The sequence below is a fragment of the Heloderma suspectum genome, chromosome 1 (genome assembly GCF_057233095.1).
Source record: "Heloderma suspectum isolate Gila_16-S chromosome 1, 16-S_ref, whole genome shotgun sequence".
Classification (NCBI taxonomy): domain Eukaryota; kingdom Metazoa; phylum Chordata; class Lepidosauria; order Squamata; family Helodermatidae; genus Heloderma; species Heloderma suspectum.
This window is the reverse complement of record NC_139458.1, coordinates 417713352-417739434: the sequence shown is the minus strand read 5'-3', so window position 1 is coordinate 417739434 and position 26083 is coordinate 417713352. Positions and strand designations below refer to the sequence as shown.

General features: G+C 42.7%; 2 protein-coding genes across 4 annotated transcripts in view; one reads left to right on the top strand and one right to left on the bottom strand.

Moving 5' to 3' along the window:
* The window catches only part of GINS1 (GINS complex subunit 1), a 32844-nt gene that overhangs the window by 5382 nt on the left and 1379 nt on the right, over positions 1-26083 (top strand). The window contains exons 1-7 of one of the 3 annotated variants that reach the window (XM_084829175.1): positions 1245-1400; positions 7098-7162; positions 11028-11123; positions 11774-11864; positions 14552-14668; positions 14854-14928; positions 17243-19821. In XM_084829175.1, coding sequence (XP_084685301.1) covers positions 1326-1400; positions 7098-7162; positions 11028-11123; positions 11774-11864; positions 14552-14668; positions 14854-14928; positions 17243-17311 — 588 coding nt within the window. In that variant the 5' untranslated portion in view covers positions 1245-1325 and the 3' untranslated portion in view covers positions 17312-19821. Of the gene's footprint in view, positions 1-1244; positions 1401-7097; positions 7163-11027; positions 11124-11773; positions 11865-14551; positions 14669-14853; positions 14929-17242; positions 19822-26083 lie in introns of those variants that run through there. The other 2 variants (XM_084829177.1, XM_084829174.1) reach the window with 2 other exon arrangements.
* The window catches only part of NINL (ninein like), a 65310-nt gene continuing 58327 nt past the window's right edge, over positions 19101-26083 (bottom strand). Inside the window, exons 19-24 of the mRNA XM_084829169.1 lie at positions 25856-25925; positions 24330-24614; positions 23420-23533; positions 22590-22802; positions 21224-21337; positions 19101-19920 (exon numbers count right to left, since the gene is read on the bottom strand). Coding sequence (XP_084685295.1) covers positions 19735-19920; positions 21224-21337; positions 22590-22802; positions 23420-23533; positions 24330-24614; positions 25856-25925 — 982 coding nt within the window. The 3' untranslated portion in view covers positions 19101-19734. The remainder of the gene's footprint in view (positions 19921-21223; positions 21338-22589; positions 22803-23419; positions 23534-24329; positions 24615-25855; positions 25926-26083) is intronic.

The window sequence follows — 26083 nt, the reverse complement described above, 5'->3', positions numbered from 1 at the left end:
GGCTGGCTGGGGCATGCTGGGAGTTGTACGACTTCTTTCTGTCTAACCATGCATAGGATTGCACCTTAACATGTTTATTATGGCATAAGATTCATCAGATGCAGCCGTTCAAGCATCAGCATAAGGTGCTTGTTTATGCCCTTGCTGCTCAACTTTTATATTGGTAAAGAAACATAAATTACAGAAGAACGATAAAAACAGCAGCTAACACATTTATTATGGCAAAAGTCATAACCCATTAACAGGTTTCCAGTATTCCCTCATCACTGTAGAAACAAACATGAATTTTGTGGTACCCACAAATCTATTGTGGCATGAGCTTTTGTGGGCAAGCCTGCATCATCAGATTAATGACATGAATAGTACATGTATTATATATCCAGAAGGGATATTCTTGTCTTTTAATCTCACCTTGCAAAACTGTTTATGTAGACTGCTTTTGCAACGTGAGTTTTAAAACATGAATGATACATGAAATGAATGACACCGTAAAACTGCTGCTGGGGGAAAGTAGAAAACAACCTTTTCCAATGGTAATATTTCACACACTCGGTTGCAACCAATGGCATCACGAGACTAAGGATTGATGCCCTGTCCTTGTGTGAATCATCCCCATCGATTTCACATCATAGCAAGTGCAATCAGACATGCCTACTCAGAGGCAAGTCCCATTGATTTCAATGGGGCCTCTCAGTGGAGGCTGGTGGCTTCAATTGCGGTAGGGCTGTGAATCTATTCTGGGTTTCAGTCAGAACCAGCCAGAACTCTAAAGGAACTATCCAAGGTGCTGACCCCCCCCCAATAGGTTCAGCACTTTGGAGAGCTCCTTTAGAGTTCTGGCTGGCTCTGACTGAAACACAGAATGCATTTACTGCCCCACCGAAATTGGAGCCACCAGCCTCCACTAGCACCTCTTCTCCCCGGCAAGTGGCTATACGCCGGGTTGCACATCCAATCCCTTATATTCCAGATGCTGCCGCAAAACGATAGAAAGAAAATAGTCGCCTTCTGGTGCAGTCCTACGCACGTTGAGACGGAACAAAGTCCTACAACTCCCAGCATGCCCACCCTGGCTGGGGCATGCTGGGAGTTGTAGGACTTTGTTCCGTCTCAACGTGCGTAGGACTGCACACTAAGTTGTGTTTCTCCCCTCCCTTGTTCCGTAGAGCGTGATTGCGAGAGGAGACGCTTCTGGCCCCACCCCCGCGCCTCCGCTCGTCGCCTTCCTATTGGCCGAGAGGTTTGGAGGCGCGGGAAAGGAAAGGCCGCGGCCGTCCTGAGGCGCCGTTGCCGCCTGAGGGGATCCGCTCGCTCGGGCCGTGGCCATGTTCTGTGAGAAAGCGACCGAGCTCGTCCGAGAGCTCCACCGCGCTAGCGATGGGCAGCTTCCTTCCTACAACGTGAGCCTTTGGCGGCGTTCTTTTCCCGGGCCTGGCTCTCCGAAGGCTGCCCTTTTGTCAAGCCGGCTTGAGGGGGCTGTTGTGAAACGCGCGGGCGGGGGCCGTCTGGCGGACCGAGGCGCGGCTGTTCATTTCGTCTAAGACAGGCTTCTTCTGTCCGGAGTGTGTTTGCTGATGTGCTTGTTTAGAATACGTACAGCAGTAGCCAAAGTTAGCCCTCCTTAGAGTAGACGCATTGAAATGAATAACTAACGTTGGATGTAGCCCTTATATTCCGCTTTATTGCCATAAGAGGCTGCTTGCAGAAGTTAGTCACAATAAATCTAAAATACGCACTTGGGCCATACCTTTATTAGGACCAACCACAATGACATGGAAGTGTGCCAGCTTTCGAGTTCTCCAGAACTCTTTATCAGGATTGTTCAGTCGTGTCCGACTCTTCGTGACCCCATGGACCATAGCACGCCAGGCCTTCCTGTCCTCCGCTCTCTCCCGGAGCGTGCTCAAGTTCATATTCATTGCATTGGTGATGCTATCTAGCCATCTCATCCTCTGCCGTCCCCTTCTCCTTTTGCCTTCAGTCTTTCCCAGCATCAGGGTCTTTTCCAGGGAGTTTTCTCTTCGCATTAGGTGGCCAAAATATTTGAGCTTCAGCTTCAGTATCTGTCCTTCCAATGAGCACTCAGGGTTGATTTCCTTTAGGATGGACTGATTTGACCTCCTTGCAGTCCAGGGACTTGTAAGAGTCTTCTCCAGCACCACAGTTCGAAAGCATCAATTCTTCGGCGCTCAGCCTTCCTTATAGTCCAGCTCTCACAGCCATACATTACTACTGGGAAAACCATAGCTTTGATTAGACGGACCTTTGTCGGCAAGGTGATGTCTCTGCTTCTTACTATGCTGTCTAGGTTGGCCATAGCTTTCCTCCCAAGGAGCAAGCGTCTTTTAATTTCATGGCTACAGTCACTGTCTGCGGTGATCTTGGAGCCCAAGGAAATAAGACCTGTCACTGCTTCCATTTCTTCCCCTTCCATATGCCAGGAAGTGATGGGGCCAGATGCCATGATCTTCTTTTTTTAATGTTGAGTTTCAAACCAGCTTTTGCACTCTCCACTTTCACCCTCAACAAGAGGCTCTTGAGATCCTCTTCGCTTTCTGCCATTAGGGTGGTATCGTCTGCATATCGGAGGTTGTTGATAATTCTCCCAGCAATCTTAATTCCGACCTGTGATTCATCCAACCCGGTGTTTCTCATGATGTACTCTGCATATAAGTTAATTAAGCAGGGTGACAATATGCAGCCTTGTCGTACTCCTTTCCCAATTTTGAACCAATCAGTTGTTCCATGTCTGGTTCTTACTGTTGCTTCTTGACCCTCGTACAGGTTTTTCAGGAGACAGGTAAGGTGGTCTGGTAGTCCCATCTCTTTAAGAATTTGCCACAGTTTGTTGTGATCCACACAATCAAAGGCTTTAGCGTAGTCAATGAAGCAGAAATAGACATTTTTCTGGAATTCTCTTGCTTTCTCCATGATCCAGCGAAAGTTGGCGATTTGATCTCTAGTTCCTCTGCCTCTTCGAAACCCCGCTTGTACTTCCGGTAGTTCTCGGTTCGCATACTGCTGAAGCCTAGCTTGTAGGATTTTGAGCATCACCTTGCTGGCATGTGAAATAAGCGCAATTGTGCGGTAGTTTGAACACTCTTTGGCGTTGCCCTTCTTTGGAATTGGAATGTAAACTGACCTTTTCCAGTCTTGTGGCCACTGTTGAGTGTTCCAGATTTGTTGGCATATTGAGTGCAGCACTTGAACAGCATCATCTTTTAGGATTTTAAATAGCTCAGCTGGAATGCTGTCATCTCCGCTAGCTTTGTTGTTACTAATGCTTCCTAAGGCCCACTTGACTTCACTCTCAAGGATGTCCGGCTCAAGTTCAGTGACCGCACTATCATGGCTATCAGGGACATTCAGATCTTTCCTGTATAGTTCTTCTGTGTACTCTTGCCACCTCTTCTTAATCTCATCTGCTTCTGTGAGGTCCCTGCCTTCTTTGTCCTTTATCATGCCCGTCTTTGCACAAAACGTTCCCTTGAGATCTCCAATTTTCTTTTAGAGATCTCTAGTCTTTCCCATTCTGTTGTTTTCCTCGATTTCTTTGCATTGTTCATTTAAGAAGGCCTTCTTGTCTCTCTTTGCTATTCTCTGGAACTCTGCATTCAGTTGGATATCTCTTCCCCTTTCTCCCTTGCTTTTCGCTTCCCTTGTTTCCTCAGCTACTTGTAAAGTCTCATCAGACAGCCACTTGGCTTTCTTGCATTTCTTTTTCTTTGGGATGGATTTCGTTGCTGCCTCCTGAACAATGTTACGGACCTCCGTCCATAGTTCCTCAGGCACTCTGTCTATCAGGTCTAATCCCTTAAATCTATTAATCACCTCCACTGTATATTCATAAGGGATATGATTGCGGTCATACCTGAATGGTTTAGTGGTTTTCCCTGCGTTCTTCAATTTCAGCTGAAATTTTGCAACAAGAAGCTCATGATCTGAGGCACAGTCAGCTCCAGGTCTTGTTTTGACTGACTGTATAGAGCTTCTCCATCTTTGACTGCAAAGGACATAATCTATCTGATTTCGATATTGACCATCTGGTGATGTCCATGTGTAGAGTCGTCTCTTGTGCTGTTGGAAAAGAGTGTTTGCTATGATCAGCGTGTTCTCTTGGCAAAACTCTATTAGCCTTTGTCCTGCTTCATTTTGTACACCAAGGCCATGCCTGCCTGTTATCCCGGTGATTTCTTGATTTCCTACTTTAGCATTCCAATCCCCTATGATGAAGAGGACATCTTTTTGGGGGGATAGTTCTAGAAGGTGTTGTAGGTCTTCATAGAACCCATCAACCTCAGCTTCTTCGGCATCAGTGGTTGGGGCATAGACTTGAATTACTGTGATGTTGAATGGTTTGCCTTGGATTCGTACTGAGATCATTCTATCATTTTTAAGATTGTACCCCAGTACTGCTCTTCCCACCCTTTTGTTGACTATGAGTGCTATTCCATTTCTCCTAAGGGATTCTTGCCCACAGGGATTCTTCTAAGGGATTCTTGCCCATCTTTATCAGGATGGGTGGTACAAAATATTGCAGAGTGAGGGGAGAGTTCCTAATGAAGGTAAGAAAGCGTTGGTCCTAATAAAAGTATTGCCCAACTGTGGGTTTGTTTTGTTTTTTTCTCACAGATTAGCACAGCTATCTTTGTCTTTTTACGATAGATCTAGTACAGGAACAGGATAATTTGTTGTGCTCCTCTTTTGAGAATGAGGCCTCTGTAACTAAGACTGACATTTGAAGAATTTGTCTGTTGCTATTTTTGATCCGTTTTACTGAGTTGATTTACAGATTTTTTTCTTTTTTGTTGGTTGTGGCATTCGATGTTTTTAATGTTATAAGCAGCTTTGTGAATAACTGTCAAAAATAATGCACAGTTACTGTAAATACATAAACAATGGTTGTTTAAAAAGCTAAGGGTGCAGTCCTATGGGTTACACCCTGGGTACTCATAAGCCACCGAACTCAGAGGCTTACGAATATCCTATGCAGAGAGCATTTTAGCATCTAGTGGAGGTTTCAGGGAGCGGGAGGGAAGGAGACTGGGGTGGGAAGAGGAAAAGACATAAGCCAGCAGCCCCATCCTTTGCTCCTCCCTGCCCCCAGGAACACCCCCTTTCCTACGAGGGGGCAGGGAGTGCAGTTTCCTGGCACCAAGCTCAGAGCCCTGTCTTTGCGCTTGGAGCCAGGAAACCAAAAAATCCTGTGTCCCCCAGATGCTGTCTAGGAGACATAGAATTACTCCCTAAATTAAAAAGATGTGTCTTCACACCCTTTCTAAAAGCCAAGAGAGTGGGGGCCAATGTAGTTCTTGAGGGAGTGCATTCCACAGTTTGGGAGTAACACAGGAGAAAAAGCCTTTTCACGTGTGCCAGATAAATGGGCCTCTGTGGGCAGTGGTACCCTCAAGAGCACATCTCTTGCAAATCTTAATAACAAGCTAGGTTATATGTTCCGCAAATAGATGGTGTTATAGTAAATCCTGTTTTACAGACTTCACAATATAAGACCAGTGAAGTATCAGAGTTGGAAGGGAACTTGGAGATCATTCTAGTCCAACCCCCTGCTCAGTGCAGGGTGAAGCTACAACATTAATAACAGGTGGCTGTCCAGCCTCTGCTTAAATATACCTCCAGTGAAGGAAAACCCACTGCCTCCTGCAGCAATCTGTTGCAGTGTCAAACAGCTCTTACCTGGAGGATATTCCTTCTAATGTTCTAATATTCCTTCCAAAATCTGCTTCCCTGCAACTTCTAGTAATTAATCCTAGTCCTGCCGTCTGGAGCAATAGAGAGCAACTCTGCTCAATCTTCTGCATGAATGATAGCCTTTGATATTTGAAGATTGCCATGATGTCTCCTGTAAATATTTTCTCAAGGCTCAACATACCCAGATCTTTCAACTGTTCCTCATGGGACTTGTTTTCACAGTCCTGATCACCCTTCTCTGCATGCACACACTCTAATTTGTCAAGCTAGTTTACACAGGACTTTTGCTTCCCTTTCATCTGTTTTGTGAGACATTAAAATACACCAAGGATACACGTGGTCCTGGTTCTTTCTTTAGATTATAGCCTGCTTTCCCTTAGACAGGGAATTGCAGTGGGTGCTGCCAGCTAAACTGTATATTCTCACTTAACCTTTAGTTATGACAATTGCGGAAGCAGTAAAATGGTTCTCATTATTTCACTTAAAGAGACTTACTCCTCAGGGCAGAGTTGGTTAACTTTTGACTTGGGTCTAATCTGCTGCTTTGAAGCAGGAAATTCGAGGCCTAAACAACCCTTGTGAAGTCCTTATCTTTAAACCCTCTGTTGATGGAAATTGAACCACCTGCCTTGACAACTTCACTCATCGGTCAGCTGTTCTCATAGGCCTGGTTCATGTGTAACACTAACCCATGGTTTATTTAAACCAGAGTTTGTTGCTGTACCGAGGGTTTGTCTGGCAGACTATCAAACAAACCATGGTTTGTTTTCTCAGTCCCTGGATTGTTTCCCTCCTCCTTCACCTGCTCCCTCCCTGTATCCCAAATTCCTTTGTGGCACTGCAGTACTGGCATGTAAAGAAGCTGTTTTTTTTTTCCATCCTGTTCAGGATACACAACTTACTCTTTTATAGAAAGCTCTGTTTATCTTGCCTGGCCCTAACAAGACAGCAGTTTCCATGTTCCTTCCATTCCCATTGAATGTCTCTTTCCTTTGTGCAAATAAGTTAGTCTTGTCATTGAATGGTCAGGTAAGGCAAAAGGAAAATAAGAAGCAGAAGCAAAAGCTTCAGAATATTGGAAGCCAATTCTGGATAGTGGAAGATTTTGAAAGAGTGGAAATTTTGACTGGAATATAGATCAGGATGTGCATTCAAGTGTGGATTTAGCCTGTGGTCTCTAATCCAGAAACTGGTATGCTGGCTGAAACCAGTTTATGTGCATAGAACTTTTCTGGATTTGGTTGTATATAGAGATGACTTTTTAAGTGCTGGATATCTATTTTATGTTCTAATTTTAGAAGGATTGCATATTTTATTTGTTGGAGCTTTTTCGTTGAATTGGATATAATTCAAATTCTTGATGAAATTGGTGCCTTTCTATTTTCCAGGAAGATGGGATCAGACAAGTACTTGAAGAGATGAAAGCATTGTATGAACAGAACCAGACTGATGTGTAAGTAAGATTTCTTCAGTAGAAGAATTAATAACTTATCTACTTAAAAGAACATTAAAAATAAAATGGAGAAGTGAGAAACAAAAGGATATTTTTTATATTGGCAAAAGAATTTCCTCAACTGTAGCCACCAGATAGGGTCCCATTTTTTTTAGAAGAGATTCCCAGTAGTTGTGTTCTAGGTTTTCCCTTGCGCCATGTCTTGTGGCCCCCAGACAGTGTCTGGGGCGCCAATGGATGTTGCATATCTTCTCCTGCAGATCTCCTCCCCCTTAGACAGAGCTAGGAGTGTGGAGGAGGAGATCTGATCATAGATATTCCTTCCCCACCCCACCCCAGCCACTATGGAAAGCTTCTCTTAACAGGGTTGTAATTGCAACTGTTAGAGTGGGAGAAAAGGGGGCATGCTGATGGGGAGAGGAGAGGACAGGTTGCACAGTATTCGTCGCCTCTCTACTCCTCTCCCTGTCCACCAAAAAGTAAATCAGTTAGATGGGCTTAGAAGCTTATCTAGCTGCTTTTTGTATTTTAAACTGGAATGGAGGCAAAATCACCTCCATCCTCCTTTCACCCTGCCTGGCTCTTGTTGGCAGGGCTTAGGATAGGCAAAGGGCCCTTAATTTATTTTATTTTCCAGCCTTCCCTCTCTTAAACCCATAAATAGTTATTAAAATGTAAAGTAATAATACAGTTAAAATTAATAACACTTTGACAATGATGTGGGTTTTCCAGATAAATTTGGAACTGGAATTACAGACCATTTTCTTTTGCATCTGAAAATTTCATAGAATCATAGAATAGTAGGGTTGGAAGGGGCCTACAAGGCCATCGAGTCCAACCCCCTGCTCAGTGCAGGAATTTTCAATCACTGCAGATTGAATTGAAAAATTTTCTGATGCTCTAGAGAGTGATCTAATTTAGCAAGCTTATTTTACTTGTATTTAGTAAACAACAAAGCTAAAAAAGTACCCTATGTTAACTTTTTGTCCCAATACACCACAAGTATTTGACCTGAAATACCTGAGGAAAAAATTAAAGCACACTAAATGTGACTTAAATGTTATATTATGTAGATATTTTTATTGAAATACTCATAAAAAGTAAAGATAATAGCATGTACTTCCCTTATAGTGTTTAAATGTAAGAAAATACACTCAAAGGTACTGAAAACTGTTGACATACTACTTCAGCCTTCCCCAACCTGGTGCCCTCCAGATGCGTTGGACTACAACTCCTAGCATCTTCCAGTCATCTTATCTGTTGACACACTAATTAATTTTAGCAACCCAAAGAACCATGCATGATATGCTGACAACTCATCTATTTTAACTGAATTCAGTTCTCTTCCACTAAGGTTGATGGGCCATGTTCAATTTCGCTATCACTACTTACTAGTTCCATTTCACACTGAGACATATATATATTTCAACAACATACACTATATGTATTCTCTCACGTACGTGGTAGGGATAATCACCTGAAAAACATTTATTACAACTTTGAAACTGCCAAACTTGTCTAATATTGTATTTGCAATTGACATCCATTCATTGTTACTAATGAACTTCATGTAACTGGAAAATTTTCTGCCCCACATCACTGCACTTTGATAAAATAGATTCCAAGTACTGAAGTACTTGTTTGTTATTCCAGTGCCTTTGCATCCTCCTATGTTTCAGGTACAAACTATGTGATCCTCAACCAATCAGAGGCACTTCAGTTACCATTTCAAATGGGACACAAGGTAGTCTGGCCATGTAGTTTTGATTCCAATTGTTAGCCAACGAAGGGAGAAATTAATGAGTTTCCCACATCGCTTTGTGTGTGCCAAGGACTAAGTTGATAGATGTCAGGGTGGAAACTGAGCCCATAGGCCCCCAGAGCAGTTCTGATTCTGAGGAAGAACAGCAATCTGTGGGAGAGGAGCTTGCTCATCTCTCACAAGCACAGCAGCTGGCAGAGATTCCTCCTGCCAGCATTCCTGGGATAGATAGTGACCCTGGCAGTGAGAGAGTGCTGGAGGGGGGCTTGCTGGACGCTCGGCGCAGACGCAGGGAACGACAGATGAAGGGTGCCGAAAGGAGGCGTTCCGCTCATTTGGCGCTCAAACAGCGGTCGCGTCCTGAGGACCCAAGGGAAAGAGGGAGGATCTCTCCATAGCCCATAAGTTCAGAGTCTTCCCGTGGTTCCCCTTCAAACAGGGACCAACTGCCTTACCTGGAGCTTAGGCTACTCTGCTATCTTTCCCCAGTGCTGTTCCTTGCTTAGTTGCTAGTAATTAGTATCTGAAAGAGTCATAAAGGAATAAAGCCTTGGAAAGAATCCTTGTTGTCTGTGTCCTGGGTTGGCTGTTGGAGGGGACTGCAAGAGGCAGCTAGGGCGCTCCTGACAATAGTAGCAGGGGTCAACAAACTTTGGTTTGGTTTAATAGCTAGCCTTATATGTTGCCCACCATTGCGATAAACCAGGGAGGAGGAGCCATGGGCCAAATCCGGCCTACAGAGGTTCCTCATCCAGCCTGCGGTGGTCCTGTGGTAAGTCCCACTCCAATCTTATTTTATCACTGATCGGGGATAAGAGCAGGGGTTTCCCCTGTCAGTGGTAGAGAAGGGCTGCTTTTCCCTACTGCTGAGAGAAATTTCTCTGTGCAGAGAACGGCAGTACCCAATTCTCTGCTTCTCTCTACACAGAGAAACTCCCCAATGATGTTAGGAGTGAAGCTTTGAGAGGGAAGTTCCGGCCCTGGGGGGTGAGCTGGAAAACAGTCCAGCCCCTAGACAGTTCCCCACCCCTGCTATACACTGTTCCCTTCCCTTGCATTTTCTGGCACATGCCAACAATTTAGGGGAAGGTTGGAGTTAGCTTCTCACTTTGCAAATGGTTGGTTGCAACATAATCTACCGCATGGTGCAATATTGCCTAAATCAGGGGTGAAAGGTCTCGGGCCCATGGGCCAAATCTAGCCCTCTGGGCTTCCCCAGTCGGCCATACCCCTTTCCCTCCTGACCACCAGTTTGGTAATTTCTTGGCTTTTGTGCAGTTTTTTCCACATTCTTAAAGGTTAAAATGCCTCCCCTAAAGGTTAGTTAATTGTAGTAAGTGCTTTGTACTAAAATATACTATGTCTGGGTGTTTCGGCTCTGCCCCTTTTGCATTTGTCCCCACCCACCATGGAATGCGGCCACTGAGAGCTTCTCTGATATGGAGCTGAAAGAGGTTCTGTACCCCTGGCCTAAATGCTACCTCACCATAAAGTAAAATCTGCCTTACTCCTTCACTTTGCAATAAGCTTCAGAGAGGGGCAGAAGTAGCAAGCTTTCATCAGGCCACTTCTAGCTTCTCTAAGCTCCAGCTCAAGGTGAAATAAGACCCCTTTTGCGAGTTTTCTTTATGTCAGCCCCTGGGGAAGGAGAAAGCAACAAGAGAGACTCAACACCACTTCTTTCCTTCTTGAAAGTCTCTTGTGAAGTAATAGAAATGACTCTTCCCCCAAGATCATTGCATGTGCCAAAGGACTCGGGTGGCAAGTAGGTCTTGCTTCACTTTGTGCTGGGGTTTAGAGAAGGTAGAAGCCTGAAATAGACAAACTTTGTGCATGTTGGAGAACTTGGGGATGGGTGAAGTTTGGTCTCCTTTTCCCAGCATGAAGATCTCCCTTTCTGAGTTCTTTGCAATTCAATGAGAAATGGGAAGGGTAGGAATTTCTGTTCTGGAATTCATAAAATAAAATAAACAACTAATAATACAAACATCAGATGATCGGCTGACTTATACCCACTAAATAAGATGGTCCCCCAACTAATCACAACGTATACTAATGTTTCTTGTTTTCTAAGTGTATAATTTGTCCTTCCATTGTTATCAGAAATGAAGCTAAATCAGGACATAGTGAGTTGATTCCAACAATCAAATTTCGCCATTGCTCTCTGCTAAGAAATCGACGATGTATTGTTGCATACCTGTAAGTTTTTAATGATCCTCTGTGAAATCGTTCCTGATTCTTCCAGGGCTAATTATTGGGGTGGCGGGGGGGAGTTAGTAATTGGACTTGCACAGGAGTTGTGGGTGCTTAAGGTTATCCATGCAACCTGGCAAATCATGCCCTGTAAATAAATATAATTTGAACTAAGGAGAGCATATGGGTTTGACCTACTTAGCTGCATCTTGATAGCTTATCATTGATGATGAGTGACTGTGCACACATATAAAAATGTAGGGCTTGATCCACAATTCAGTAAACAATTCAGATACCTTGGATGAGACTATACTGTCTTGCCGCTGTGCATCAACTAGTGGTACTTTTGGGATTTGTATGAGCAGTTTGAAGAAACCCAGGCAAGGTGCTGCAAGCTTGTGGCACCATATTCCTAACTTATAGACTGTTGCAAGTGCTCTAAACAATTATGACTGTATTAGTGGCTTGTTGCATATCAACTGGGTTGTGCGGTATTCCCAATAACAGAACAAAAGCCTTCCTCCGTGCAAAATTAGCTTAGGAGATACAATCAGATTTCAATAAAATTCTGATTAAGAACATTTAATTATGCATTAGGGGATTAAATTACTCCCGTTTCTGAATACTTTTGTTGTGTTATGTTTTTTTGCCCTCAGGTATGATCGTTTACTTCGCATCCGAGCACTTAGGTGGGAATATGGTAGTGTCTTGCCAAATGCTGTCCAATTTCACATGTCAGCTGATGAAGTAAGTCAATTTGTTGTACGTATAGGATTAAAGGATAGTGAACATTCTGGAAATATAGGAAGGTAGCGAGTATATTATTCAGAAGTGTTAAGTAATTGGTACAGGTATATATACTTATAGTCACCTGTGACTGTTTAACTTAAGCACTCAGGGAGGAGCCATAGCATAGCTTTGCATGCAGAATGTGTCAAGTGCAGTCCTTGACATCTCCGGTTAAAAGGATCTTGGATAGTAGGGCAGAGGGAAAAAAACCCTGCCTGAGAGCTTGGAGAGCCACTCCCAGTCAGATATTTATTGTAGTTATGGATAAAATTGTTTATGGAGACTGAAGTTTGGTCTGTCTTCTGCAAATTATGCACCATTTTTTCTCATTTAGCCCACTTTCTGAGACTGAACAGAGATCAGTCACAGTTCTGTTGAGGTAACATTCCTGGTGTAAAACAATCCCCCCCCCCCCCCCGATGTGTCAGCACAGTGACTTTCAAATACGTGGGTCTTTAAATGGGCGGATTGTTTCAGCTTGAGAGATTAAAGTGAGTGTTTTATCTTCTAACACTAGTAAAATTATTTGGCATGATGGCTGTCAGTAATGAGTAGCTTTCACCCCAAAAATATTTTTGTAATTGTAATTCATATACTTTTGCTGCCTTCTTAGAGCCATACAGACAACACACAAAAACATAATGTAAGAGTAGTGAAAATGTCATCTGAAATTCTGTGCAAGCCTGTACAAGTTTTGGTGCAATACGTTTGCCACGACCAGCAAAAGTACTTAATGAAGACAGGTAGCCTAGGAAGTGCATTACAAACACTGACTGGGTTCACATGACATGACAAGCCTTTATGGGTTGTGTGAAACAAGCCACGATGGGATGCCATGTCATCAAAATCTGGACTGCTTCCTGCAGGGTGGCTTATTTTTCACCAACAAGGTACCCTGACAACCCATAGCTTGTTTTAGGGGTTGTTTTCCCCACGATGGGTTGGCGTGTCATCTGAACCAGCTGTCAGGATTGGTTCTGAGCATATGGAGATAGTTAGCAGTTCAGATTCAGAAGGGGAACAGCCAGAACTGGAGGAGGCATCTTCCCGAGCAAGTTCAGATATGGATAGGCATGCTTCTCAGGATGCTAACACCCAGATGGCTGGGCCTGAAGCCCCCCCCCCCATGAGAACTCAGGAGGAGGAGGAGGAGAGCGCAGGGTGTGACCTGAGGGATGCTAGACTGCGGCGCAGAGTGAAGTGGGAAGAGTTAGAGGCGGAGCTCAGACGGTCGACCCGGTTGGTGAAGCATGAGGGTCGATGTAGGGAAGCATCACTGGAAGGGAGAGGTTTCCCTCCCTAAGTTATTCTAGCCAGCAAGTCCTTGTTCAAACTGCTGGCAACATCGTAGCTCCCATTTGGATGCCCTGTTGTTATTCCTTTGTAGCCTGAGAGTCTTCGAGGATTTGCATCTGTAATGAACCTGTTGATAGTGAATTAAAGGCGTGAGACTGAAGCCTCTCTTCTTGTGTGTGTGCATGAGGAAGGTGGGGGCCAAGGGAACGTGACACCAGCAGGGCCAACCTATCGTAGGTTGCGGCGTTCAGGCAGCGAGCCACTCAGCAAGAGCAGCCAAAGCCCCTGCCGCTTTTCCAAAGCGATCTCAAGCGTGCTGCTGTGACAACCCTCCACTGAGGCCCAAATGGCACTTTGGAGGGGCTGTTACTCGTTTTTCAACCTCTTTTAAAAATTATCCCCCCCCCCCCCGAGATTGTCGGTCGTTCATAACTGCACAAGTGAACACTTGCAGCTGTCAAATATATATAGCCGTGCCTTGTCCATGCCCTTGTAGGTTTCATCTGTCAAAGGAACAAAGTGCAGTATGAAACATACAAGGAAATTGACAAGATAGTGCTACATATAGGCTGATTTGAAAGCTGTTAACAGTGACAAGTTGGGAAAAGGGGACAAGATTGGCCACTTAGCAAGATTATCCCTGGAGTTTTAAGTGTTGGGCTGGAACTTGTGGTTGCCCTGCTTCCATTCCACACTTCCCCAAGTATCCAGCAAGTTCTTTTAAGAGAGATCTAGCCTCCTGCTCCCCTTTTCATGGTTCCCATTACTGGTCCAAATGGTTACTGCGAATGGGAGCCACAAAAAGTGGGGGGAGCATAGATATCTCTAAAAACAACTCACTGGAGACTGTCTGCTATAGCAGATGCAGTTTGGCTAATATCATTGTACCTTGACTGTTATAATCCATACTCATGAAATGTAGATGGAGCTACGTTACAACAGATTTATCCATCCATACCACACATTTGTCAAGTTCTTTTGTCACCTGCTCACATTTGAGGGTTATGTGTTTCTGACTGTTTTTTTAGACAGTTAAGGTGTTTTTTCTGTGAAAGCTACACATCACTGATGACCATCATGGCTAATACTTTCATTAGGATCGTAGGCTATCTAAAAGGTTGACCTCCTTTAACCCTTCAAGATGGTACCAACCACCCTTTCTGGCCCATAGACTAATGGAGAGAAGTCTAGAAATTGGTGAGAGTTGTTTAGGTGGCTTTTTGAGAACTCAAGCTTTACTCCATTATTTGTATTTTTCCAGTATTGTAGTTTTTAATACTTAGTATAATTCTTGTTTGACAGTTTGAAAATAATATTTAACTTCAGGATTAAACATTTTATGTCTCCAGATGGTATGGTTCAACCAATATAAAAAGTCCTTGGCTACCTATATGAGATCATTAGGAGGAGGAGATGGGCTGGACCTTACACAAGACATTAAACCCCCCAAAAGCTTGTACATTGAAGTAAGTAAAACTACAGAAGTATGAATCCTTCTTACGCTTAACAAAAAAAAGATATTCCTTACCTTGGACTCAAAGGATTAATATGATATATGGGTAATACAGATTTTCTTAACACAGGCTTATGCTGACATTACTTTTAATTTGTGACTACTTGATGGTGTGATAGCTGCTCCTTCTCTCTTCAGGTTCGGTGTTTAAAAGACTATGGAGAACTTGAGATTGACGATGGCACAACAATTCTGTTGAAGAAGAATAGCCAGGTATTTCTATCCAGGGCTCCAGTTGTGTACCTTATTGTTTAAGAAACTAGATGGAAACAGTTACTCTCCGCTTCTGGCACATAGGAAGCTGCCCTATACTAGTTGCACATCTAGCTCAGCATTGTCTACTCTGACTGGCAGTGGCTCTCCACGGCCTTAGGCAGAGGTCTTTCCCATCATCTGCTATCTGATCCTTCTAACTGGAGATTTCAGGGAATGAACCTCGGAGCAGGACTGCCTCCAGATTGCATGGGCTCTCAGTATGGGCACTCCCCGTTGCAGTGGGGAGCCCCAACTTCTCTCTTGTCATCCTCTACCCTATAAAAGTCTGCTATTGGCAGACAGGTGACTGGGTGGGACCTTCCTGCACACAGCAGGGAAAGAGGAGGAGGGGGAGGCAACAACACCCAACACCAACAGAAGAACCAGTGACATGTGTGGGAAGGAGGAGCAGTGAGGAGGCAGTGAAGGGCCATCCAGTTATCCAGTTGTGCTGCTGGGCCTGCCCGGGACCTTCCGCATGCTGACCATGTGCTCTGTGCCACTCAGCTATGGTCCCTTCCCATTCTCTTTATGCTTGAAATTTTAAGCATTTTAATTTCATTCTATCCAGAGATCTTGAAGAAAAAAATCTGGAGTTATTGTAGTGTTTTTTACTTGGAAAGGGTCTCAGGCATTTCATTATATTGTCTTAAATAAAGACAGAATAGTAGAGAGATGAGGTTATTGTTTTATAGAGACCACATTTGCAAATAGGCACTACAAGTAGACCTAGGAATTATTACTTCAACTCTACCATAAATAAGAGAATTCCTACATGGTGTCTTATAAAAGCTTTGTAGCTGGAATTCCTAGCTTCGCAGCTAGAATATACCATGGACTGTGGGAAACAATGGTATAACATTTTCCAGTACTGAATATTACTGGTGCAGAATGCAAAATAAATATAGATTTGGCAGGAAGCTAGTCTGTAGAACACCTTCCCTAACCTGGGTCCCTCCAGACATTTTGGCATACAAATCCCATCATCTCTGACCATTGGCCATGCTGGCTGGGGCTGAAGTGAGTTGTAGGCCAAAACGTTTATTAAAATATTTCTAACCCACTCTATATCAAAAGATTCAGGGTGGGTACAATAAATAAATCATAAACATAAAAGCATAAAAACACAGCAAAAAACACAACCCAATATAAAATCAGCAATAGTAAGTCAAATCAAGCTACGGTCACTGAGACCAAAAGCTTGGGTGAAAATCCAGGTGTTACATTGCTCCCGAAATGAAGCCAGCAGTGATGCTAGCCAGGCCTCTGGGAGGAGGGCATTCCATAACAGGAGTGCCATAGCTGAGAAGGCCCTCTTGTGGCTCTGTATGTACTTCTCCCAGTGGTGGGATGCAGAGGAGGCTCCCCTCAGTGAATCTTAATACTCGGGCAGGTGTATAGAGGAAAAGGCGCTTCCTCAAATATCATGGTCCCAAGCAATTTAGGACTTTAAATGCCATTTCTAACATCTTGGGCCAGAAGCATATTGGCAGCCAGTGCAATTTTTTAAAAAACAGTGTTTATGTTTTAAAAAACATGGTTTCTGAATGATGTTCGGCAGCAGTTTAGCCACTGCATTCTGCACTTGTTGCAGCTTCTCTATCACCCTCAAGGGCAGCCTCAGGTAGAGTTTACTGCAGTAATTTAGATGGAAGTTACTAGTGCATGAACTACTATGGCTGGCTTATCCCTGTTCAGGAACTGTCATAGCTGATGGGCCAACCAAAGCTGGCCAAAAATACTCTGAGCCACCGAGGCTACATGGGTCTCAGTGACAGATATGAATCTAGGAGTACTCTCAAGCTATGTTTTGGTTGAACATCAGGAAAAACTTCTGAATGGTCAGAGCAATGGAACTAACCCTCTAGGGAGGTGGTGGGGTCTCAGTCATTGGAGATATTGAAGCAGAGACCAGACAGCCATCTGTCAGAGATGCTTTTAACTGGGAGTTGGACTCGATGGCCTTAAATGGTCCCTTCCAACTCTATGATTCTACCTGATCCTTTGGGGGAGTGCAACCGATTCAATGCACGTTGCTTATCCAATCCACAGAGCCTCTGTTTTGTCAGGATTCAGTTTGAACATCTGGAGAAATGTTGGGTGAAAGCTGCTCTAGAGACTAACTTCCTACCAAATAATACATCTGAATTACACCAGACTATTCTCAGATAGTTTTATGTTGTTGAAGTCAGACCATCAATCTAGGTGATCTGTAAAGGGGATGAACTTAAAATGTTTGCCTCAGATTTGAAAATTATTTTTTCCCCTTCAGCATTTTTTACCACGCTGGAAATGCGAACAGTTAATCAGACAAGGAATTTTGGAACATGTCCTATCATAAATTAAGTATTCACAAGACTGATGAAGTACCCATACACTAAATATTTTAGCAGATTTTAAAATATGGGTAAGTAGCAAAAAATGTCACAGTGCCTACTCTTCTTTTGAAAAACAAGGTTTAATAATAATACTTTACAAAGAGGAAAAAGGAGAAGACATAGTTAACCATTTTAGAAGACCACTATCCTGAAACAGATGGACTTTTAAAATTTAAGTGCTGCCTTTATGTTTGACACCTTTTGGAGTTTGAGCCACATTTGACTTCTCTGCCCTTTTTGTTATGGACCAGACATGATTTAGTAAATGTCACAATAAAACAAGACTCTTCACTAGTAATACTATTGTTATCCAGTATCTGAAACTATAATGACTTGTAACTGCTCAAGTAATTTTATCTGCAAATATATCAGGGGAAAGGGGGTGGGCGGGGAGATCTCATGTAATTTCTACGTAAGATCCCTCCTTTTATGGTTATCATCACTGTTGGTTTCCATACTAGCTTAGATGCTGTACTAATCTTACTGAGCAGCAGGTTCGACTAGATGGCCTATCATGCCCCATTTAGCTCTAATCCTATGAGGTGCTTGTGGAGCTACTATTAATTTTTAGTGATATATGCAGCTTAGAAAATAAATGCCCTACCTGTAACTCTTTTTAAAAAATGGGTCAAGTCAACTGATGTGGCAGTCTGTCAGACCCCTTTCCTTTAGTGCAGAGCTCAGTCCTGTGTATGTGGCCCTTTAATAGTTTGTATTTTCCAAAAATGCTAGCTCTTTACTTCGTTTCAGGTGAAAGGAAACATACTTTTCAAAGCTGGGAAATTTGACTCATTGGGATTTGTACATAATATGCCAGTCTAGTAGATATTCTTGAGGATATAATAAAGCCTATCTGTCCCTGAGGCTGTATGCTGCACAGACGTCTTGCTTCAGGACCACTGGTTAGAGCAGGGATGGGCAACTTATGGCCCTCAACTCCCAGTATGCCTCACTATTGACTCTGCTGGCTAGGGCTGATGGGACTTGTTGGCCAAAACATCTGGAGGGTCACAAGTTGCTCAAGTCCTCAAGTTGCACAAGACTTGAGTTAGAGACTAGAGAAAGGGTGGATAACCTCTTTCAGCCTGAGGGCCAAATTCAATTTCAGAGAAGCTTGGGGAGGGGTGGGCAAAAATACCAGAATATTATAGCTTAAAGCTCTTCCTGTCAGTAACTAAACCATAGGAGAGGCATTTCAACTTTTCAGAATGGGGGAAAAAAGCTGGGAAACCACCAGGGAGTGTGGCCTTCTAGGGAACCATGGAGGGCCAGGTTTGACCCCCAGGACTAGAGGGAGTCATATAAACATAATTTGACTGTACTTCTCTTAAAGTGTATTATGGTGGTCTTCCCCAATCTGCTGCCCTCCAGATAATTTGGACTACTATTCCTATCATTCCTGACAGTTGGTCATGTTAAATGGGGCTGATGGGAGCTGTAATCCAAAATATCTGGGTGGCAGCAAGTTGGGGGAAGGCTGGTTTAGAGCAAGAGAGCAATGTGTCACATAGAAAGGTATTTTTTAAAATACACAAAGTGGTTGTGTAGCTTCTACAAAACTTTGTTTTTCCACATCTTTGTTTCCCTGTGGCAGACAGCTAGAATTTTAGTTTTGCTTAAATAAAAAAGTTGTCTTAGCCATGTATTTTCCCATCATCTGGACTCTAGCTTTTAACATTTTGCCATTCTCATAAGATAAACTGATATATGGCTAGCAGCCATTTACACTGATAAACCCAGTGAGACAATACAAGCAATATAAATAGCATTTTTAATTAAAAAGTGTCATGTCAAGCTTTACCCGAAGCAACAAAAAAGTGCAGCAAGTTCTTTCAATTTACAGCAGATCTACCCAAATGATACAGGATGTGACTAAAGGATTATTATAAATTTGTAGAAAACTGTACATATATACACAATACAGGCCAGTGTACAGACAAGGGGGTTGGGGAGTCAAGAAAATTGCAAATCACAATAAATATCACCCAGTCCCATAACAGAACCAGAGCAGAAGTCTGCTTCTAGGAAAATGATCCAGAAGCCGCTAACTTTTCCATTGGAAAAATGGTTGGGTGGGTGTTTATTGCTACTGACTAGTAGACCATGCTGCCATGTTCAAACTTCTTCCTGAGAAAACTATCCTACTAGTTGTGATATCTTCTAGTAAAGGAGCTCCACCCAGCTAGCATTAACACCTTCCCCACATGAAGGAGGTGGAGGATCCTTTACATACTCTGTACTTTGAGTTCTATCAGTGAAAAGTGAATGTAATTTATTTGTCCAGGATTTGAAATGTGTACAACAAAGTTGGTCGCTAAATGGAGTATTGTCTCTACCACCTATTGTCCTTCCAGTTTAAAGTATCATAATTGAAAAGCAGATTAATTCATTGAGATGCCAGAGTGATTTCTCTAATTACTTTGTTCAGGGATGAGATTTTTTCCTCCAGGATTAAATTTCTGTTTTCTATGCTTTTCTGCCTCTGTTCTGTAACTTGCAGAGTTTTCATCAGTTGTGCATTTTCCACATACAGGTCTTTCAGCAATAGATTAGACTTGGTATTCTTTTCAAGCTGGAAAGGAGAATTAATAGTGCTCTGTTAATCACCAGTTACAAACATATTCCTATTCTTTCACCAGAAATGCAGTCATTTCAGTAATGACTGTGTGTGTCTCACGCACATGCATGCACACATGTTAACTAGGAAATAAACCAGTGAACTATACAACTCACATTTAAGTTTTACCAACAGGGTTAAATAATATATTCTAAATGAAGCCTTTCTCCCTGCCCCATTTCCTGAACATGAATGAACTATCATAAACAACTCTTTGCCTTGATAAGTGGCTAAATGGTATATCCTGAGGAGCAATCTATTTGTCATCTAACTGAAATGATATCAGGTTCTTCAAAAAAAATTGAGCCATAATTCATAGCAACCAATTTAGATATTACCTAAATATTTTTCATTTTTAAAGGAAAGAAATGATTAGCCTAAAATAGCTCATGTTTACCACCAGGATTTGTCCCAAGTCAAGTTGTCATTTAGTACTGAATGCTTTTCATATATGTTGTAATTGAGTAACTGTGCTTCATAGGGCACTACCGCTAACATAAATTACACTGTGCTAGAATAAGTTACCACTAGTGCAATGTCAATAGCATTTGCTGGTATTATGGGTTTTCAGCACCAGCACATTAGAGCTGGTGCTGAATTTATGTTAATTTACATTAGCACTAGTGCAGAATTACTTCCCATTGTCTTTATAGCTTTCGCTCCCCCTGCCAAACATGTATAAAAGTTCTGCTGAAGAACTGCAAGCTGCTCAGCTCAGCCGAAGCTCAAAGTGGCAAAATCAGGTGCTTTGCACTCTAGATACAGGCTCAGCCACTTCTCTCCCTGTTAGCAGTTATGGCTACAATTGTTGCAAAGGAGGAAAAAGAGCAGTTACTCCCTTTCCAAGGTTGGTTCAGTAGGATGCTGTACTGGAACCAGCAGTCCATGAACATGAATCTACAGCCCATCTTCAAGCTAGTATTGGGTCTGTGTTGGCTCTAAACTTAATCCTGTTTGGATCTGTGGAACAGTAGCCTATCTAGCATTCTGCACGCTGATCTTGCATGGACTAATCCTTCTAAGGTCAAAGGCTGAAGGGAATGGGAAGTGTGCCTGAAGAGATCTAATCTTTCCTTTATACAGAGGGAACACTGACTGAGGAAAGGGTGAATATTTTAGACCAACTTATTTTCCAGACAAGTTCTGTTTCTACTTTCACAAAAGATTTAACACTGCAAGCAGATCATGGACCTGTCCTTTTCAGGTTACTTAACCTCATTCCTTTCACAGAATGCAACAGACCACCTCTTGCACTGACCTGCTCCTTGAGGTGGTCTGTATTTTCCTGAAGCAATATTTCTGCATTCTTCAAGTTCATCTCCAGTTCCCCCACCTTTTCCTCCATTAATCTATGTGAGTTCTCATGCTCTTCCTACAGAAAGAGGGGTCAAAAATCAGCAAAGGTGGTGTCACAAAAGTTACTTGAAACAGCTATTCTTAGTCAGCCCACTTTACTTGCATTTCTAGAGGTCCCAAGAATGCCTCCAAGATCATGATTTATTTTGTTTTTATGATAGAATACATTTCAGAAGAAACACCCCAAACTGTTTATGATAGCACAAGGTGGGCAGAAGGTAGACAGAAACCTTCTAGTAGATCTGAGTGCATTGCAGTAGATCAGTAAGGGTTTCCGATTCCCAATGATCTAAAAATGGCAGCAACTACAAAACTTTCCCCATACCCTAAATTAAATTGCTGAAATGAAAGAACATTTGGGGGACAATCAGGAGTAGAATTTTATATTTTCTGAGCTTGGTTCTGGTAGTGATCACAAATTCCTGGGCTGTGCATGTGCTCAAAGGCAACCTGTTCCTTAATTCTTAGTGTATGTCTGTCTGCCTCAGCCAGTATGTTGCACCTGGCTCTGGTTTGTGGAGCTCGGTGTTCTAGTAAAAAAAAAAAGCAAATCCCACAAGCTTGAAGTCTTGTCCACCCCATGTTATGTGTAAATCATTCATGTATAGAACTTGGTAACAAAACATCCACAAAATAACCCATATATATTTATATTTATACACACACACACACACACACACACACACATATAGTCAGTGCTCTCAGGGTCTTTCTGCACTACCAGGCTTGTACTTAACACGGATTTACCTAATTTTACTTAGTTGCAGTCCACTTTCACTGGCATATTTTCTCAGCACTCGAAACAATATTTTGGTTATTGCATCCACTGCTAATATCCTACTAGAAAAAGCAGATTTATACAAGTCACAGAATTTGGCTTCATATGCAGGATATTGTTTCACTTTAAGAGATTCTTGGTTAGTTGATAGTGTGAACCAAAAATTGTTGTTTAAAATAAACGCTAGTTTGTTAAACACGCCAGCAAAACAACCCAGGTTTAGTTGTTGGCTTGTTCAGCAATTGCCTAGAATTTCTTTTAAACCACATCTTGGTTCACACGTAAGGACAAACCAGGAATCTGCTAAAGTGAAACAGAATTCTGATTTATTCCTCCTCCTAGTCACATGGGAGAAGAAGTGGGGCAGGCATGGGCTCCTTTCTGCTTGTGCATATAGTGCTAAACCATAGTTTAGTGTTACATGCAAATATTCTCATTATGTGTCTCTTAGACATCCTTCTATTAAGGGTAAAAAACAGTTCCTTCTTACCCGATATACAGCCAACTGCCATCTCATCTGCTCTGCCTGGAAGTTGAAGTTTCCTCGTAACTGCCTAACCATTTCCTGTTCTTCTGCCAATCTATTTTGTAGCTCAGCAAGGCAGTCCTTAGATATGGAATTGTCCATCTGGCTCCTTAAGTGCTGCAGCTGTTCTGCATGATGAGATTCTACCCGGCTTAACTTTGTGTTGGCTTCCAATAGCTATATTGCAAGCAAAAATGGCATCACCACACCAAGACCTGGCATACTCCAGACACAAGAAAAACTTAGCAAGCAGGGCATGTGCACACCAAGGTTTGAAACAGTCCAACAACAGAGCCAATTTTAAAAATTATACCTAGTCAGATCCATTCAAAACGTAATTTTCTTAGGGAATTTGAAAGTCAGAATTTAAAACACAGGAAACCTGAAAATTCAAACATTGCTGCTTGGGATTACTTGCAAAATACAGAAAAACAAGTGAACTCCAGTAGAAGCTACCCTTCCTTTAAGTTCATTCATTTCCTTGTTCTGCACAGTGAGGAAGTGCACAACCAGCTCCACAGAACTCCTCTAGCCCTTATTTTAAAAAGTTACACACAGCAACACTGCTGTCTCCCCAATACTAGCATCCCCTCAGCTCCATAACTGAGACGGGATCTCCTCCTAAGTATAATATGTAATTTGGACACATGAGCTCAGCAGCTCTGTCCCAATCACAGGGAGCAAATACTGCTTCACCACCGTTTCTCCATAGAAATGCCACAGCCCTTGTTTGTAACAGGCAGTGATGGCCACAGTGAGGCAAGGGCATGCCATATTCAGCTGCATCAGCTTACCTGATCCTGGCATTCCTTCACCTTTTCTCTCAGTTGTGTTTTCGTTAACCGTAGCATCTGACACTCCTGGGTCAAATGTACCAGTTCAGTCTCCAGCTCCTGAGATTGGTTGTTCTGTTCAAAAAGGGAATGACAGAGAAGGAGAACAACAGCAGCCAAGTGATCTCCTTCAGTACCAAGTCCTGCAAACCAAGCCTTGTTTGTGACAATTTTACAATAGTGTCATTTCTCTCCGTTATGCCTAGAAAGAAGCTCTTGCTGAATTCTATGACACAGGAAGCTTAACAAATTACCCAATTGGCAACAAGTCAACCCCATTATACTGAAATGTTTACAGGCCCACTCTTTGGGACTGTCTGGCCAGTACAACTGTTACCCTACCATTGCCAGAAAATATTTAGCATTAACTGTGGGCTACCAGTATATAACCCAAAGGCCAAGAGTTCCCAGAGAGTTTACAATTTAAGGTGCCCAGTAAAAGCCTATATCAGAGAATAAATGGCAACAAGTGAGACTGGATTGTTAGACTCCTATTGAATACAACTGCTCCCCCCTACACACACACCCCTTGAGAGCAGCACTGGTAGCAGAATTAAGTAAAACACAATGCTACAGTATAGTCATCCATCAACTCCCAGAAGGCAGCATATTTTTAAACAACCCTCCCTGTCCCCTGTTTTGCCTAAACATGGTAATGCCAAAACCATCACAAGAACCATTGACATAGTTAAGGCACCACACCCTCCCATTCATGATCCACATTTTGGGCATTAGAAATATTAACCAGAACGTTACCCTGATCTGCCTGGGACAATATAGATGGCTTTTGCCTTTCTGCAGAGAGACATTACAGCACTGAAGTGATGTGTCACTCCTAACAATGTGAATTCCCTGTTTAGCTCAACCTTACCTTTTCCCTAGAGGCCTTTAGCTGTTGCCCCAGCAGGGCCCTCTCTCCCTGCCATGCCAACTGCTGCTGAAGATGCCCCTTTGTCAATTCAGCAGAGGCCTCTTGAAATTGCTTGGCAACCACAGCTTCGTGCTCTTTTTGGGTTTCCAGCTCAACAAACCTCCGATTCAGTACATCGATTGTATTCTGATTGGCCTTGTTATTGCTGCTTAGTTCAGAAAGTTCACCACTCAGTTGATTGGTCCTGGCATTCAACTGGAAGATTTCCTCCTTGTAGTGATTATTCTGAAGTGAGAAGTTTCAGACATTCAAAGCTGTGGTGTTCAACATAGCCCGCCCAAGTGTGCATTGGGGGAGGGATTAAACCCTAACCCCAAATATTACATCAGGGGTGTCCCACATCTCTGGTTCTTAAGCCTTCTCCCCATATTTCACACCAGCATCATATTGGTGCAGAGATTTCTCACTGGAGGCTGAATGGGTGGGTTAATGGGTCAGCTGAGAAGTAAAAAAAATGCCTCTTCTGGGGATTAAAGAACCACCTTTTCTAAATGTTGAGTCTATTAGGCATTTTACAAGCACACTTATTGGAGGTAGAGCAGGTAGAACAAAGGGTACATTGCCAATGAAACCCATTACTGGACTCCCAAAGTAATGTGTTTTAGGCTATCAAAGGCACATATACAAGAAAAGCTCCGAAGTCACAAAAGAAACTGGACACTAACAATGACGCTTTGCAAGGTGGATAGTGTTGGGTTTAACATGGAAAATCCAAATTCAACTAAACGTTACTTGATAGCCTTGGGCAAGTCAGTATTAAGTTTTGTCTTTGCGACTGACTCTGGATAGTTTAAAGAACTATGAAGCATTTATACATTGGCAAAGGGCTATAGAAATTAACCCAACTACTTTGTGAATAACGGCCAGATTACTGGTAAGAGGTGCAGAATATTATTCAACAACAGCTGCTCCAACTTGTGTGTTTAGGTAACTACTGACTGGAGTTGACATTCAGAGGAAACCCAGCTCATGGGTGAATAACTGCAAAGTGGTAATGGGAGCAATTTGCAGCAGGGAAGCTGCAAATAGGCAGGTTTCACCTTCCCCACCACTTCTCCCTTGCAACCCCTTCCTACCCAGCCATTTTCCTCCCAGCTAGGATTCCAGATATGTGTTTACCACACATCTGGGGAAAGCAGCTGGTGGGGAAAGGCTGGTCTTGGAACATAGGCAGCTGCCTTATACCAGTTCAAATTACTTTACCAACAAAGTCAGTATTATCTACTCTCGGGAGGAGTCATAGCTCAGGGGAAGAGCACATGCTTTGCACACAAAAAGTCCCAGATTCAATCCCTGGTATCTCCAGATAGGGCTGGGAAGGACCCCTGTCTGACAGTCAGTGTAAAGACAATATTAAGCTAGATGGACCGGTGGTCTGACTTGTTATAAGACAGGTTCCTGCTCTTCTAGGACTGGCTCTGTGAGACATCAATCTACCTGTATTCTAGCTAGCTTTATATATTTACCAGTCGATTTAATTCTTCTATTTCATACATAGTCTTCTCTTTTTCCATCTTCAGTTCTTCAATGTGTTTTCTGAAGAAGGAAATAATTTAAACTTCAATTTAACATACTTTATACAGATTCTGAAGGAATCTTCATGTGTTTATTTTAGGGATAGTACTTTTATATTGCTTAATATATTAAAATGTCTAAGTGGTTCACATTAAAATATAACATAATAAAAGCAGTCA